Genomic DNA, 17,613 nt, shown 5'->3' with positions numbered 1-17,613 from the left:
GGAGAGAGGGAAGGGAGAGAGGAGAGGGGGAGAAAGAGGAGGGGGAGAGAGAAAGACAGGGAGGGAGGAAGGGAGGGACGGAGGGAGGGAGCAAGCACATCTGGGCCTGGCATGGCCTCTGAAACCTGAACGCTCACCCCAGCGACACACTTCCTCCAACAAGGCCACACCTGTAGGAGCCTATGGAAGCCATTCTTACAAAAACCACCACAGGTGCCACGCATGGAAACTCTTCCTTCCCTAGAAACACTTCAAGGTTCCCCTAAGCCCACCTTACCTCTCCCGTGTTAGCATTTAATCCACCCAGAACAGTGTGTTAGTATGACACAGGTGTCTGACATCATGTGTTGTGGTATGTAGCATGTCACAGACGTCTGACATCATGTGTTATGGTATGTAGCATGCCACAGACGTCTGACATCATGTGTTTAATATGTAGCATGCCACAGACGTCTAACATCATGTGTTTAATATGTAGCATGCCACAGACATCTGACATCATGTGTTTTGGTATGTAGCATGCCACAGACGTCTGAAATCATGTGTTTTGGTATGTAGCATGGCCCAGACGTCTGACATCATGTGTTACGATATGTAGCATGCCACAGACGTCTAACATCATGTGTTATGGTATGTAGCATGGCCCAGACGTCTGACATCATGTGTTATGATATGTAGCATGGCCCAGACGTCTGACATCATGTGTTATGATATGTAGCATGGCCCAGACGTCTGACATCATGTGTTATGATATGTAGCATGCCACAGACGTCTAACATCATGTGTTATGGTATGTAGCATGGCCCAGACGTCTGACATCATGTGTTATGATATGTAGCATGGCACAGACGTCTGACATCATGTGTTTTGGTGCGTAGCATGGCACAGACGTCTGAATCATGTGTATGGTATGTAGCATGCCACAGACGTCTGACATCATGTGTTTTGGTACGTAGCATGGCACAGACGTCTGACATCATGTGTTTTGGTACGTAGCATGGCACAGACGTCTGAATCATGTGTTTGGTATGTCTACCACCATCCTCCCTGGATTTCCCACTGCACTGCAGTACATGTTCTGAGGGTATGCCTTCCTGCTGACTGCAAGGCTGAATGTCCTGTGGGGAACTCACAGCTGAGCTGAGCACCAGGGCAAGAGAAGAACAGTCGCCTTCCTGTTCCTAACGCAGCATCCAGGATCAGCTGCGTCCTCAAACGTTTCCTCTGTCTTATTTTTGAGGGTCTTGTGTAGTCCAGGCTGGCCTCAAACTCTCTAAGTAGCAGAAAATGGCCTTGAACTCCTGCTCCTCCTTTTCCACCGCCCAGCACTGGATACAGGTGTGAGCCACTACACGTGGCCCCTGCTTTTGAAGGTTAAAGGGAAATACACCCTACAGAATGACGCGTGACCTGCAGGCCCAGCATGCCCGCCGCTACAGTGGCCAACAGGACCCCTCTCAAAGTGCCTTCTGGGTAGCCGTTTTTTATACTTGTAAATCTAAATGGCTATGGAAAGCTCTTGATTACCAGTGAGATAGCTGGGTTACTCACGTGCAGAACTACTAGTTTAGATACAACCACAGAAAATGACTTTTCAACATAAACCGAAAACTGTTTTATGTACCTTCTGCAAACTTATAGGACAAACAATGTAACACGCGGTCATGGAATTTCAACACCAACGGACGGGAAAAGAAGGCGGAACTTTCCCTGCTCTAGAGGACCCTCCTGGTGAGAGACTGGAGCAAGAAGCTAAGTCACAGTCTCCCCCTCCAGCCCGTCTGTCAGTGTTCCCCAGATTCCGTGGCCTCTACTTGGCAATAGCTAGTGCAGGACCCAGGCGAGACAAGCTCCACAGAGGCCTGAGTCTCAGTAGTTTACCACGAGAAAGACCATGAACGGAGATCACCCAGGCACCACCCCGGAACAGACCATCCAAAGGAATCCCTAACGTTCCAGTCATTGTAGACAGAATCACCTGCCAGCACACACCCATCGCCTCTCACCAGGACACCCCCAGACAAATGCCAGCCAATCAGAATTGAACCCATCACCCCACCCCCTGCTAATGTAACCTTTCTGGTTTTGTCTTTAAATAATGCCCCCAGAAGGGCTGGGTACCTCCTCTTGCCGCTGCTGTGATGACGGAGGTCCCTGCCGGCTTGTAATGCGCACACAAAAACCCTTGCTTTTGCATTTCCGTGAGTCTGTCTCCCTGGTGGCCTTTTGGGGTCCCCATGGACTGGGCATAACATTAGCACATCCGTGACTAAGACTTTTAAAGAAGACTGCAATTGCTGTCGCGGGCACTGCTGGCTGCTGCTGAGTGCCACCACTGCAGCTTTTCCAGAGTAACGGTCAGGGCTGTGCTCCTCGAACAACAGGCTCATGCATCTCTCCCGCTTCCTGTTTCCATAGCCCCACATCCTAAGGTTCCATTCCTATCTTCGCCTCGAAGATGAGCTCTTAGTCATTTACAGCTGAACCGGAAACAACTCAGCCATCTTCGTCTTCAGAAAAAGGTGGTCCACCAGTTCTGCGACTGTTCCTCTCACTGCCGTTAACATGTTTATCACTAGCGACCGAATTATTTAACCGTAGTAATGGTAAAAGTAAGGTCAAACGCTGCGGGTCTCCAAGTGGCTGCAACAGCCCATGAGTCCCAGGCAGGGAGCCGCATGGTGGGTGAGAGATCTCGATGGGGCAGCCAGTCCCACGAGGAGAGACAGACAGATGGGCACGCCGTGAGACCACCGCAGGTCTCCAAAGGCGGCTGGTTCAGGGTAGGGAGCAACACAGCAAGAGAGAGACAGAGACATGGATAGACATGCCATGCAGAGTGAGGTTGGATATTTATTTAGTGGGTTATGGAAGGGAAAGGGAAGTAGGGGAGGGGAGAGAGAGAGAGAGAGAGAGAGAGAAACAGAAGAGGAGGGGAGAAGTGGGGAGAAGAGAGAGACAGAAGCTGCCTCTTGGAGGCTAAAGATCAGCTTGCCTCTGCACACTGGGGTGGGGAGTGGGCGTGACTTGTCTCTTAAAGGGACAGAGCAGACCATTACAACTGTCAATGTAGCATTGTTGACATAAAAACACTTGGCAAATGCTGGGTGACAGAGAGGCTCAAAAGGCAACTGGACTTTGTCTTCTGACTTTCAAGAGGACAAAGGCCATGACTGCCCCTTCCCCCCAAACAAAACAAACTGTGATGATTAATCTCAATTGTCAGCGTTGACGAGATCTGGGAAATGTCTATAAAATCTGGGTGTGTCTATAAGGGACTGTCTTCCCCTACGACAGTTAGAAGGCATGCTTACTGTGGGGGGCACCATTCCCTGGGCTGAGATCCTAGATCAGCAGTTCTCAACCTCTCTGCCAAACACTACAATTCATAACAGTAGCAACATTACAGTTATGAAGTAGTAATGAAATAATTTTACAGTTGGGGGTCACTACAACATAAAGAACTGTATTAAAGGGTTGTGGCATTCGGAAGGTTGAGAACCAGTGCCCAAGACTGTACACTGCTCTGTACAGTAAAGGCAATCTCCTGATGTAAATGCAATATGACCGGCTGTATATGTGCCTGCTGCCTTGATTCCCCAACATGACTCCCACTCGTGGACCACGAGCCAAATCAAACTCTTCTGAAGTTGCTTTCGTCGGGATAAGATGCAAGGGAAACCCAAAACAAACCAATAAACAAACAAAATTGCTGAGTAAAGCAAGCAGAGAGGGAAGGAGGCAGGACGGCAGGGACATTACCTGAAATGCTCAAATGCTCGGTGGGCCAGAAAAAGAGCAAGGCACATGAGCACAAACCGAAGACAGCAGTACTTCAAAGAGTAGGTAAATTAAGGATGCAGTGTCCAGACTGGATGAGAAGTTTTCATCTTCACAAGGCTGGAATGTGTAGGAAAGGACCAAGGGGTGAAGCTTGGTGCTCCCCAGAGTGAGGAGTCCTAAGGTGTGTTCTTCCGTAAAGCTCCAAGTCAGCTGTTACCCAGGGACATTTATGGAAAATGGCCCGCCTTGAGCCTCAGAGCCATGTGAAAGCCAGCAGGCAAGTCTCTTGGTTCTCACGCAGGCCTCCAGCCATAATTCACTCACACTATGGGTCTCATGGGCTGAGAGCTTATCCCCAGGTTTCTGTTAACTCGTAGAAGCAAAACCAAAGAACTGCTCTGGAGAGCTACTTCCTTCCAGGGGCTTCTAAAAGGTCTTAGGAATATGGGTTTAGTCAAAGGAATTAGACACCACAAACAGGGCCAGTGAGATGATCCAGCGGGTGAGGAGCTGCACCAGGCCTTCTTGGCTCAGTGCAAATTCCAGGATTTTCACAGTGGGGAGAACCAACCACCATGTAATTTAGACAGGAACCCTTAGAAAAAAGTTGACAGTGGTGGTGGTGGTGGGGGGGGGATTCACTCATGTTTAGAAACCACAGCAAATTCTAAATAACTCGTGAGTCAAATCTTAAAAAGAAAACAATAAAAAAAATATCAAAAACTTAATGAATCTATGCCCGGTGAAAACACAGAGTCACCACGGGTTACATCGGAAATATAAGAATAACGAACACTAATGACCCCAACCCAGTTTAATTTAGAGGAGACTGCGGACACAACCCAACCCAAACCTCCACTAAGATAACAAGTTCTTCTTCAGATCCAATAAGCTCTTTCTGGAAAACACAGAGGGACATTTTAGGGTTCATAGGCCGGACGCTGTTCGGCTGTTCAACTCTGTCATTGTAGCTTAAAGACAACCATTGACATTGCACAAAAAAGCATGGGCTGTTGCAATACAAAACAGGAGGCAGGCTGGCCTGGCCCACTGACCCTGTCGTGCAGTTCTCAGAGAAAAACTGTCCAATTTCTGGGCAAGGGTGGTAGGTGGGGGAGAGACCTTATAAACTAGCTTAGGTAAAAATTACAACTACCTATGTGCCGGTATTGGAAGATGACCTGAATCGACATGTTTAGAAAAACGTAAACTCACCAAATGATTCAAGAAGAAATAGACGACCTTAATAGTCCTACAACTAACTTCTTAAAGCCATCCAAGGAAAACCCAACACCTCTTTTCAAGTGTCAGGTGCTGCAAACCATGTCCTCTGAGCGGAAGCATGGAGGAAAAGCATCTCTGTGCACAGCACGCTCTTGTCTGGGAGGGCTCCGGCTCCAAACCGAGGCTGCTGGAATTCTGAAGCCTCTCCGCTCTGGCTTCTTATATTGTGCTGGCACCTGACTGAAGCTGGCCTCACTGTTATAGGCCTGGGGCTTGATCTTGGTGACTTCTTAGCAGCCTGGTCTCCACAGTTTTGACAGAACTGTAATCTATGAGCTTCTCCACCCGGCAGCTCTCAGTTCCTGGACCAGCGACAAACGTAGGGCAGGGGAGCCTCGGATGAGCTCATGGCGCTCTAAGTCCTGAATGCTCTCCTGTCTTGTCATTTCCAGTTTCCAGGTTATTTCTCATCATCCCTTGACTCAAGATCTGAAGCATGCCGCCCGCCTTCTTTACCCGCTCCTGTCCCCTACTATATATCTCTGGACAGACGAGATCTTCCGCCGGCCAAAATCTCTAACGCCATACCTGGGCTGTCCCTGTCCTATACCAAGAATGTGAGTGGTTGTGTTGCCATTGCCCAGCACCATGTGTGTGTGCGTGCATGTGTGTGTGTGTGCATGTGTGTGTGCACACGCGCGTGGTACATGCACACACCTAAAGCTACAGAACAATGCTCTATTGTATAATTCTTCACCATAGAGGACACAGTGCTTTGGGGGAACAAATACAAACATGTTTACCAAAAAAAAAAAAAAAAAAAAAAAAAAGAATTCTACGGACTTGTTGGGGTTGACATTTCCCCCTGGCATCGGAGATGGTAGTTTTCACCACTACTAACTAAAAATTTAAACAAAAGCATCAAAAGGTTTTTGTTGTTGTTGTTTTGTTTTTTTTTTTGTTTTTTTTTTTTTTTTTTTTACAAAGAAAGCTTTCAGAACAGACAGATAGAGCCAAGGATGTCACATAGTTCCTGATGTGGAAACCGAAGCTAAACAGGTGGCATTCTTTTATCCTAGATATCTATAAATATTAAAAGGCCTTTCTCTGATTTATATAGCTAATATTTTCATAATGCCTGGAAGGCCACAACGGCACTTCTACCTTCTAGTCTCTCATTAATTTCAGATTTCCAGTGCCCTCCAAGGTCTGAGAGAGCCGGGGACTGGGTTTGTTAACTTCTACCCCCATCTACAGTGTTCTGATAGATGCACACACTTGAGCCCCAAGTAACAAGAGCTGTCCAAGGGAAATTCTGAGGCCAGAGGACTTTCCCAAAGCTCCACCCCCATCTCCCATCATCCAGCACTTGACTTTCCCAAAGCTCCGCCCCATCTCCTATCACACAACACTTGACTTTCCCAAAGCCCTGCCCTCATCTCCCAGAACCCAGCACTTGACTTTCCCAAAGCTCCGCCCCTTTCTCCCATCATCCAGCACTTGACTTTCCCAAAGCTCCGCCCCTTTCTCCCATCATCCAGCACTTGACTTTCCCAAAGCTCCGCCCTCATCTCCCATCATCCAGCACTTGACTTTCCCAAAGCTCCGCCCTCCTCTCCCATCACACAACACTTGACTTTCCCAAAGCTCCGCCCTCATCTCCCAGCACCCACTGCTCATCTGCGGCTTATGACGGCCTCAGGACTTACAGACCATCTACACCTATGAAGCAAGAGCAAGCAAAAACAAAGGCCTTTGCAGGAAAGGCCTAGCAAAAACATGATTCTCTCGAATTGTTTAATTTAAGGAAGGGTGGTTTTCATCGTGAAATTGGTTAGGGTTATTAAAGTCATCTTGTAAAAGTTACTTTGACATTGAGGAAAGTATGGGATTTTTACTCAGCTTTGTGCTTCATCCGTAAAACGTTAAATATCATATAAAAGATTAGGTTAAAGTGCGAAGCTGAAATCCCCAGCACGTTTCACCTTTTCCCTGCTAATTACGGCTTTCTAGCTGGATACCTTTATTCATTGACAGGTGATTTCAAAAGGCACTGAAGAGCACCCCAACCCTCGGGCGCAAGGGTGCCTGTGAACCAGGAGACAAGGTAACACCCGATAATTGTTTATGCTAATTCCAAAAGAGACCATGCAGATCAGCCATTCTCGCCAACCAATTCTGCAGTCATAAACTTCACCAGAGGGTGAATCTGCTGAAAACAAGATTAACATAAAAAAAAAATCAACCAGTGATAGCCATTAAAAGGGTAGTGAGGAGGAAAAAATTCTCATACTCTTTTACATCAACTCATACCATTAAAGCAGAGAAGAAAATTAAATCGATGCAATAAAGACATTCAACATATATAGAATCTGACCAAACAAGAAAATACACATGAATAAAAGAATCACAAAATTTCTTACTGAGGAATGTAAAAGATCTATTATAAAATAGGGAAAACCATATACTGTACCGCTCATAGGTCCCATTAGTATAAATATGCCAACTATTATCAAGTCTATTATACAGTAAAACAGTTCTAATCAAAATAACGCATTTTTTTTTAAAAAAAAGAAACTTGATAAATGTATCTAGAATTTTGTTTGGAAGGAAACGTGTAAAATTACCAAAACCTTAAAAACCGAACCAAACCCAGAAAAGCTGTAACACAAGAGGACAGAGGTACTTGTTTTTCTGGGCGGCAGACAGCATCGTAGGGCTATCCAGTTTATATAGTCCATGTCGTTGAGGGACACCAAACTCAGTTCGGCCAAACAGGACCAGATCAACAGATACAGCTAAGTAAAACAGCGAATGCCAAAGGAAGAATGGCCGTATGGGAAAGAAACAGCATTATATAAGACAAAGGCTTATGTCCATAAACTATATGAAATTTTCATCTATCTTGATTTGGGTCTCACTATATAACCCTAGATGTCACACTTTTGGTATTTTCAGGGCTGCTCCTCCCCTGAAAACCATAAGCAAACTCCTTGCAGGAAACAGCAGCGTGCAAACAGCAGCATGCGCACGCACACACACACACGCAGGCATTCACAGGCTCACCCACACCCACCCAAAACGTTCCTTACCTCATGCAATGTGAGGTGTTTGCCATCCTTTCTCTTGGAGTCGAACCGTCCATAGATGGCGCTGTACTTTCGAATCTCCTCTTCCTTGTGTGGGTCATCATCGCTCATCTCGAAGATGTGACCAATCATTTTGGCCAACTTCTTATTGTTCTTGAGCAGCTCTTTCACTTCGTTCAAGTCACTTTTGGGCAGCGTGGAAGCCATCCGCTCCACACACTCGGCCACAGAGAGCGCCGCGGCAGCATCCAGAGCCTCGCTGCTCTCCTTCGGGGAAGCCGGGGAGCCCAGGTCAGCTGGGGAGAGACTGTGCTCGCTCTCACTGGCGTGGTGTCCTTGCCAGAGCCTGGACTCGCCCACGCCCTGCAGCGCCAAACTTCCCACCTCCGACTTGCCCTGACCCAAGCTCTGCACACACGTGGTGGCGGCGCACTTCGGGATCTTTAGATGGGGTTCCCGCGCACTGCTGTTCCTTTCGTAACTACTGCAGGATATGCCGAGCCAGGTTGGTGACCCCTCTGGTAATTTATAGATAGGTATGCTACTGACCGGAAGGGAAGTCAGTGGCTGATTGAAAAGGCCAGGGTTGGTAACCCAGTCTCTCAAAGCCTTCTGCAGCCTTCTAACGTGAAGGGGCTTGCTTGCCATGCCCACGAGCGCCATGATTTCCAAAAATTCCTCTTCTCCAGCTTCGCAAAGTTGCTGGACGTCATCGCCACCTTGTTGGATGAAGGCATCGAAGTAAGAAAGCAGGTTGGCCTTCTGCAATATTCTGTACAGCTGCAGCTCCCCCAGGGTCCTGGGTAAGGCTGTGGCCATCACTGTGGATGGGCTTAACCTACAAAAAGAAGGGGGAGAAGGCTCAGCACAATTGCTTCGAGCTCCATCATCGGGCTGAGACGTTGTGAGATAGAGATAGACAACACAGGTGGAAAAAGACGCGACCCATCTGCAAAGCGGTTGATAGTTATGGATGCTATCTCCCGACATGCATACTTTATCTAACTGTGCACTCGGCTCAGAAAGTCAGTTGCTGAACTGACCCTATGCTCTCAAAGGAAATGGCGATAAAACACAGACTGGGAACTCAGACCAACGCTTGCCAGGTTTAGCCTACATTCTCAGCTTTTATGTTTTCTTCCCTTCATCGTGTAGACATGGTGATGAAGAAGAATAAAACAACTGCCTTGCCTGTTGATAGGGCAGAGTTTGTGTAGGCTGAGAGGACTGCACTGCATGCTGGGCAAAAGAAGGGTGGAGTCAAAGAGACGCCATGGAGCCATCAGAGTCAGACATGCAGAATCTTTGCTGGTAAGCCACTGCCACGTGGCGATATACCAATTAAGAGAAATGGGTTAAATTAATATAAGCGTTAGCCAATTAGAAGCTAGAGCTAATGGGCCAAGCAGTGATTTAATTAATATAGTTTCTGAGTGGTTATTTCTGGTGTAAGCTAGCCGGAAAGAACAAGCAGCCCCCTCCTCTTACAAAAAAGTCCACACAGAAAAGCATGTATATGCAGTCTTTTCCGTAAGAGGATGGTAGCTTCACAAGGTCTACTGAGTGCTATGCTAACTCACGCCATTTTTCTTCTCCAGATCATGGGATAGAGGAAACAGTTCACAATAACAATAAGGTGAACAGAACATTTTAGTCTTTTTATAGCAATGAGAAAAATGAGTATTTGTTAGACAAATATAAAAACACAAAAGGATCTTGGGACCCAAAAGACTTGAAACCTAGATTGTAGTCTTCTGAGGCAATGGTTTTACAAACCAGCAGCTTTCAAGTCTTACCCTTTCTCCTGTACTTTACCAAGCCTCCTGGCTCTTGAGAGAAAGTCCTTGCGGACTGGGGGAAGCACCTCACAATGGAAAGGAGGATGGGGACAAGGGTACATTTCCAAAGCCAAACCAACAGACGAAAGACCGACATACTGCTCAGAGTCCCAGGAGGCTTTCCAGAGACCCACACCCACAGCGGGGAGAAGAGGTTTCTCCCTGAGCTTTCCTGCAGGAAGGCTGCATCAGTCTCCGTCAAAGCCCGCTGCGATCATTTAAAAGCCCACGACTTCATAGTTACTTGATTCGATTTAAAACTCCTATGAGACTTTCTGCTTCCACGACATTGGTAACCATCCGATGAAAGTCAAATTAGCTGAATGTAAACTTTGCCTGGGTCTCTCTGAGCTGGGTATCAAGGGTCCTAACAGCCATACAGACAGGCAGTTGATGATACAATATATCCACTCAGCTAAAAGCCACATTACCTGGCACCATGAGCACCAATGGAGCCTCGGCGGCTTAAAGAAAGCATTGACTCATCATTCCTGCTGTTTCCCAAAGGTAACCTACTGCCTATGCGATCCCTATGCCTCAGTCAGCGAGAAGAACACAGCGTCAGAAAAGAGGAATTTTCAAAGCAGGAAAAGGTAATTCAGAATTAGCTCTAGAACGCTTACTGCTCACTGAACGGTAACCTCACACAATGTTTCCCACGGTGGCCCATCCCTGAGTAGCATCGGTAACCTGCCTGGCCCAGGCTGTGCTGAGAGAAAGGAGCAGCTGTCTGGTCACAGATCACCTCTTACTCTGTCTGCTAGGGGAACAGGATCTTCCATGCCTGGGGCTGACAACTCAGGGTAAGACAGAGAGGGGGCCTTTCGTGGGCTTCCAGTCCACAGCATCAGGACCCACTGGATTACCCCAAAATCTCAGGGGACTTCTGGCTTTTCACCAGGGATTTCCCGTAATCTCCCGGTGGCTTGCCATGCCCTGAGATGTTTTCATTTGACTCTGGTAACGGCGTGCGGATTTCCTCTCCCGTCTTCTCTTACTGCATCCTAAGTTCAAACGCTCTTTGAAGATGTTGGCACGGAAGGGAATTTACTATGATGGCTAGACTAGTCTCAGGTGGTCCCCCTGCCTCAGCCTTTCTGAGGCTGAGATGTCCAGGTGTGGGGGGACACCACAGCCGTCTCTGAGAGCTCTGAACTGCGTCTCTTTTCCCAGGCTGCCGTGATGTGTCTTGATGATCTGTCCTACACCAGACGGTCAACTGTTATGGCGGGCAGTCACCAAATCTGTGCCCATGGCTTGACCAGGATTTCTTGAACCTCTTCTACTTACCACGCCTTCCCGCGGAATAGTGAAAGAGACACCAGTGTAGGATATAAAAGACTATACAAACCGAGCACTTTCTGATAATAAAATCATAAGGAAGCCTTTGAACAGCTCCTTAGCAAGCGTGCAATTTTACATTTATTAAAGATGAAAAGCTAAGGAGGCGACTGTGCTTGTCTTTACGTGAAGAGTGAAGCTTTGTCTGAGCGTGCGAAGTGGCAGGACACACAGCATCTGCACTATTTTCCTGAGCTGATCAATATTTTTATTTCACAACCGTCCATGCTGCGTATGAGGCTTTCGCGTAAATATGTAAAACGAAAAGGCAGCATTCTGTTCAGGGCCACTTCGGACACTGTGAGAAATCCCGTCCCAATCTGAAGCCAAATTTTATTTAATAAAGTTTTGTGTTTGTAAAACTTGTCAGCAACTCAAAACAGCGACTTCTAAACCCAAGCACCCTAACATAATCAATCCACAGACGCTCTAATTAGATACTAACCCACTACGGAATGACGGCAGAAAAATAGAGTCTTTGTTTTCTGCCACCGAGCTGTTTCCATAAAAGCAGAAAACGTTTTATGTACAGTCAAAACAATGTAGTTCATAACCTATAATAGTCTCGAGTGTGAGTCAAGCGGTTTCTGGTCGCATTCGCGGGTGCCCCGTGCGTGGAGTGAAAGCTCGACAGAGTGACGTGTGTGTGTGTTGCGTGTTCGGAAACCAAGGCCTTCGTAGAGAAGGAGGAGGCAATACAGGCCGTCCAGCCAGAAACACCTTGAATACTAAATCTTTTATTTATTTATCGGATTCTTGTTGAGTTCAGAAACCATTTTCTACTGCCAAACCTTCACCACCCCACGCACTGAAGTACATGATCCTACACGGGGTCATTACCCATACTTTCATAACCCGTGGCTTGGTGAGGGTAATTCATGAATAGAATATGGAGTCCCTACAAAGAGATCTCAAAGTAAAAATGAAGCTTTTTCGTTACTTTTCTGATTTCGTAAGATACAGACCGATTTAATGTCTTACTTTGAGAACGTTCAGCGCAGTGTCAATGAACAATACTAAAAGTCACCCTGAGTGGGTGCAGGTTTTATATTCAAAAGTGATTCTCATGTCTGAAATATCTGAGGATGATGAACCTGAATTGTTGCCCATGGACTGGAGTTTGGCATCACCCAAGGACTGCCAAACCCGAGGACTGCCAAACCTTGCCTGGTGTGCTCCCAAACAGGGCTATGGTCTCATCTTCTTCCAGCTTTCCAGATTCCCAGATGAGTTCTTTGCAACCCCGTCAGTCTTTGTCAATGCACTAACTTCCCTGTTTCTCAGATGAATACAGATGTTTCATCCTTGCCTTCTCCATTTCTCTTTTTGAATCTGCGTGCCCTTAGACCATTCCATCAGCCCCAGCCTTTCTTTTCCCCAAGCACCAATCCTGGTTTTTACTGCTTCTTGCCCGCTGCCCAGCCCCTTCACTGCAAGTCCAGGTTTTCCTTCTTCTCTGCAAATTTCCCCACTGCCTGAGACAAGCAATCTAAACTACTCCTGTGGGCACCCCACCTAAACCTGCCTTCCGTCTCTAAAACAACGTGCTCTAAAAACAAGGTACTACCCTGGTTACTGGAGCCCTGAGGGTAGGAACTGGGTTTTGTTCATCTTTGCCTTTATTCTCAGCAAAGCATTCTATGTGGAATACTATTTCCAGACTTCTATAGCGTGAAGCCCAATGTTTGAGCCCGTCTCTGCTCAGCAGCCTCCTTTCGTATTTTGAGGGCTATCCTCAGCCAACTGCTGTCTGCCCCAGGAAACGACCAATCCAGCAGCAGCATGTTCTTCTACATCCTGCTCCGTCATCCTCACTGACTCATCCTAAACAGTCTGCTTTCACAGGGGGCTACGCTGCAGACTCTGACCAACTCTTCACCCAAGAGATCAAGGGATGAATGGCACCGAGGAACTGCACATGCTCAGAACTGTAACGGATGACATGTATGACGTCACCCCCAAGTCAGAGGTTTCTAAGAATTTAGTTCGACAAGCAGAGGACCAAACTAGTCCCTCTGAATGTGACTGACAGTTGCATGGCTGGGGCAGACTGAGGGGACACTGGCAGAGGCACTGGCATTTATCTCTACTGCATGGACTGGCTTTTTGGGGTTCTCCTATTCTATTTGGAGGGATACCTTGCTCAGCCTAGATACAGTAGGGAGGGCCTTGGACCTTCCACAAAGCAATGTGCCTTACTCTCTCTTAGAATTAGATGGGGGTGGGGTGGGAGGGTATGAAGGGAATGGGAGGCGGGGAGGGAGTAGGAATTTGGATTGGAATTTTTTTTTAAAAAAAATCTAATTTTTTTTTTTAAAAATTAGTTTGATCATGAGAGATTCTGGGTCATGTTGCCTGTGTTCTTAAAAATCCAAAACGGTGTGTTTCAAATAAATAGCAAGCACCTCATAAATCATCGCTAGCCTTTAACAGATTTATGTCTATTTCTTAAGTGTTTTCCCTCAGTGCTGTAAGAATGATTGGCACATACACATTCAGCACCTGTGAATATATACTCGATATGCTCTCTGGAAGTCTGTGGCAGTCCAGAAGACTCGGGACCAAGAGCAAAACCTTGGTAAGGCCTGACTTATTTACGCAACACAGTGTGAATTTTCACTTCAAGGTTTCAGAGTTAATAACCACCTCTTGGGAAACATCAAGTAACACCTTAGCGAAGACCTCATGCGTCACTGACAGAGAGAGAAGAACTAACCCCATTAGACTGTTGATCTCTTAACACCTAAGTGAGGTCTGCTGTCCTCACAAGTGAAATTTTAGAAAGGAAGGGGGCAAGGGCCTTAAAGCCTCTGAAGCCCCAGCGAGTTTCAAAGTGTAGCTTGGAAGCAGAGAGGCCTGGGAGAAGGGAACGGCAACCACAGCAAACGATGAGACTCCAAAGTTCGGCCTGGGAAAGGAGAAGCCGGTAGGAGACGGCACTTTCTCATTTCCAGTACCGGACTCCAGAACGTGTCTGTGGTTCGCTGTGGTTTCCTTGCCTTTCATGGGCTAAGGCTGCAGAGCTCTCCTGGAGACCTATCAGTCCCCGTGTGCTTCCCAGGAAGCATGGGGTGATGGGTGTTCACTTTGTCTGGGCTTTGCTGATGCTGGAGGCTGGACAGCCAGCCAGAAGCGTCCATGCATACGCTCCTACCATGAGCTACACTCTCGGGCCCACAGTGGTAGCTCTGAAGACAATTTCAGGTCTTATTGCTCACGTAGCTATGAATTTATGCTAACTTGGGAACGTTAAAGTGTCTGTCCCTATGGATTCTTCCCTCCTATCTGAATAAAACCGGGAGCAGGTTTTCGAGAGATTCCTTTTAATTCAGCCCGAGCCATCGAAGGGTGAGTTAAAACACATGGATGAGAATTAGAAAAAGATAAATCAGAGTCACTTGGTTACTCAACAACTACACATTACTATCAACAGACAAACACTAACATCTTACATGATGGCTGAGAATTCTTCAGCCAATGGGGGTGACACACGACAGCCATTAAGAGAAGCTGGGCAGACCGCAAGCAAAACGTAGACACATAGAAACCCGACGGTCTTCCGACCTTCCTCTGTGAGAAGTACTAACGCACCATGTAAATTAATACACAGCCCCTAAATACAGTGCGTTGAAAGATGACATATTATTTGAAAGCTTAATGATACGTTTTAGCTGTGAGAATTCTCAAGATGAACATTAGTGCTTTTCCCCCAGCATCAACTTCTGAAATTTCCCTCTTGTTCCATTACCAAGACGAGAGAGTATATTCTACCACTGGAGGAGTTATTGAACGTGTCAGACCAGAGAGGAAATTTGCACTTACTATAATAATCACACTAGACTCCTTTCTACCTCTCAAGGGATCAAAAGCAGCACGTGAAACAGGAGAGACCCAAGCAAAGCAGCCGGTGAGCTTACATTATACTCAAGAGGCTGTCTTTTATTCTGTACTATGGTTGATAAAATCCACAATGAAATAGGCACACACAAAGGAGCTGTACATGACCATAATCTTTAGCCAATAGATGGTGGCCCTGTGGTATCCAGCACACAGCTTCACATGATGTCAAATACAGAGCTTTTCAAAAAAAAAAAAAGGGGGGGGGCAAAACCAGGTTTATTACCATGAAAGTTAAGGACTAACTCTAGGGCAGATTCTAAGTCGCCAAACACAAAATTCTAACACACTTGTTTCCATCCAACCATTCTGGACTCTAAAATTTGTTCATGAAACACTATCTGCCTCCCTTTAGAATTTCTTCTTTCAAAGCATCTACAATGCAAATTTTAATAAATCGTTTTGTCCTTCAGTTGAAGCAAAAGAAAATATGAAGTGCTTTAGCTGATGGTCTAAATAACAAAGAGGAAACAAGGCTAGGCTTTCCATAGGGCAGTGGTTGCCACGAACCAGCAACCCAAAGGGAAAACTTGTAGTTTAGCTAAGATGATGCAATTACACTAGTTTATTTATTTGATGTAATTTATTAGACATAATAGCTCACTAAAATTTCCTGTATCGGCTATATCTTTAAGAATTTGCCATCTGAAATACAGTCACATCAAAGGGACAGAATGAAATAAAAGGTCCAATGCCCGGGAGTTTTTCTTTCCAGTTGTTACTGGTACAGTCCCACACAGCAGGAGGCTCAGCGGCAGGAGATAAAAAAGTGTGCTCAGTAGTGGAATTGGCAGGTTAAGCAAAAAACGTTCAAGTCAAAAATGTAAAAGCACACAACCAAAAATCTCCTTAACGTTCCTTGAGGTTATTTTCTTTCAAGATGTAACGTTCCAATATCGAAACTGGAAACAACAGGGATGAAGAAAGCCGACCCTGATGCCCATCTACAAATGCTCAACAGCATCTTTATGGCAGAACTGAAAGTCTCAAAAAGATGCAAGGTAGAGGAAGAATCCGCCAATCAAAGTCACTTGTCCTGGCACACAGGCAGGGCATGAGGCAGCTCTTTCACCCTCAGGAAGATAGCCTCCACCCAAAACATCCTATACATCCTCTCTCCGATATCTGTTCCTAAAACCGGAACATGAACTATAAATATCATAACATATTATACAAAGGAAGAAATTTCAAAAAGTGAATATTTTAAAAGGGTAATTCGCTGCGTGTACAAAACAGCGAGGCATTTCGGATGTGACTAATCTATTTTAAATCCGGCTCCTCTGCAATCTAATATTACCTATTAAAACTGCCAAAATATTTTTAAACGAGATCCCAGAAATCTCCCTCAGAGATTCTGATCTTTGCACTCCGTGAAGTTGGCAGGCACGTCACTGGCAAACCAATCAGTAGTGACAAGTTACTCCAAACCAGCTCTTTCGGATCAAACTGTAAATTAACAAGACACGCCAAAAATTCCCAAGCCTCCCTGAGCCAGGGCATGGTTCCTCCTGGTCGCCGGCTGCAAAACTTGGTCTGCGCAACCTACGAACGCACGGTCCAGCTCTACACCCCCGGGAGCCTCTTTGCACATCTCCGGTTGGACCGGACTTCGGTGTTTGTCCCCAGAAGGCCACACACCTGCATCCAAAGCTTCTATGTCCTACACGTGTCTGCACACTCCCCACTCAGCCTCAGAGGCTCGGCGACTCTCGCTTCCCTGCACCTGGGTGCCAAGTTTCTGCGAGCCACTTCCAAGCAAAACTCTCCTTCCGCTTTGAAAACAGAACTACAGTAGGAAGGGGCGGATAACAGGAAGAAAACGGAGACGGAGCGGCACTTTTAGGAAGTCGCCGATCGCGGCGGCGCGGGCTCCCCACGCGGGCGGCGGGCGCGCGCCCCCCGCCACCGTCCCCCCCCACCGACCCCCCCCCCGCCCGCGGCCGCCCCGCCGAGCCCCACGCCCCCCGCTCCTGCCCCAGGCCCGCCCGGTACCTACGCGGCCCGCGGCTGCGGCGCGCTGCGCGACGACGGCTCAGCCCGGCTCCTGCGGCGGCTGCAGCGGCCGGGACGCCCCCGCGCCCATCGAGGGGGGCAGGGACGCGGTGGGCGCGCGCTCCGTCCCCCGCCCGCCCCGACGGCGCTCGGTCGGCCGCGCGCGCGCGCGCTCGCGCGGGCGGAGGCTCAGGCGGAGGCGGGAGGCGGCGGCGGCCCCGGGCGCCCTCCCTCGGCCTCTCCCGCCGCCCCTCCCTCCGCCTCGCCCTCCCCCGCCACCTCCGCCGCCCCCGCCCCCGCCCCCCCTCCCGCCCGGCGCGCTGTCACATCGGGAGATTCCGCTCTTGCTCCATTCGCCGCTCCGGCTCCCGCCCACGCGCGGCCGAGTGACGCAGATCCCGGCGTGGGCGGCCGCGGGGCGGGGGTGGGGGCCGGAGGGGCTGGGGCTC

General features: G+C 47.8%; 1 protein-coding gene across 4 annotated transcripts in view; it reads right to left on the bottom strand.

Moving 5' to 3' along the window:
- LOC121458982 (NGFI-A-binding protein 1) overlaps positions 1-17,293 on the bottom strand; it is a 37,808-nt gene extending 20,515 nt beyond the window's left edge. For 3 of the 4 annotated variants that reach the window (XM_041668430.1, XM_041668433.1, XM_041668432.1), the window contains exons 1-2: positions 17,169-17,293; positions 8,100-8,934 (exon numbers count right to left, since the gene is read on the bottom strand). In XM_041668430.1, the coding sequence (XP_041524364.1) occupies positions 8,100-8,915 (816 nt within the window). In that variant the 5' untranslated portion in view covers positions 8,916-8,934; positions 17,169-17,293. Of the gene's footprint in view, positions 1-8,099; positions 8,935-16,810; positions 16,949-17,168 lie in introns of those variants that run through there. The other variant, XM_041668431.1, reaches the window with a different exon arrangement.
- Between the last annotated feature and the right edge of the window lie 320 nt (positions 17,294-17,613).

Source organism: Microtus oregoni, unplaced genomic scaffold (assembly GCF_018167655.1).
Source record: "Microtus oregoni isolate MIOR12 unplaced genomic scaffold, Mior012 000018F_ref0000195, whole genome shotgun sequence".
NCBI lineage: Eukaryota > Metazoa > Chordata > Mammalia > Rodentia > Cricetidae > Microtus > Microtus oregoni.
The sequence above is the reverse complement of the archived record's forward strand: the minus strand, read 5'-3'. Positions and strand labels throughout refer to the sequence as shown.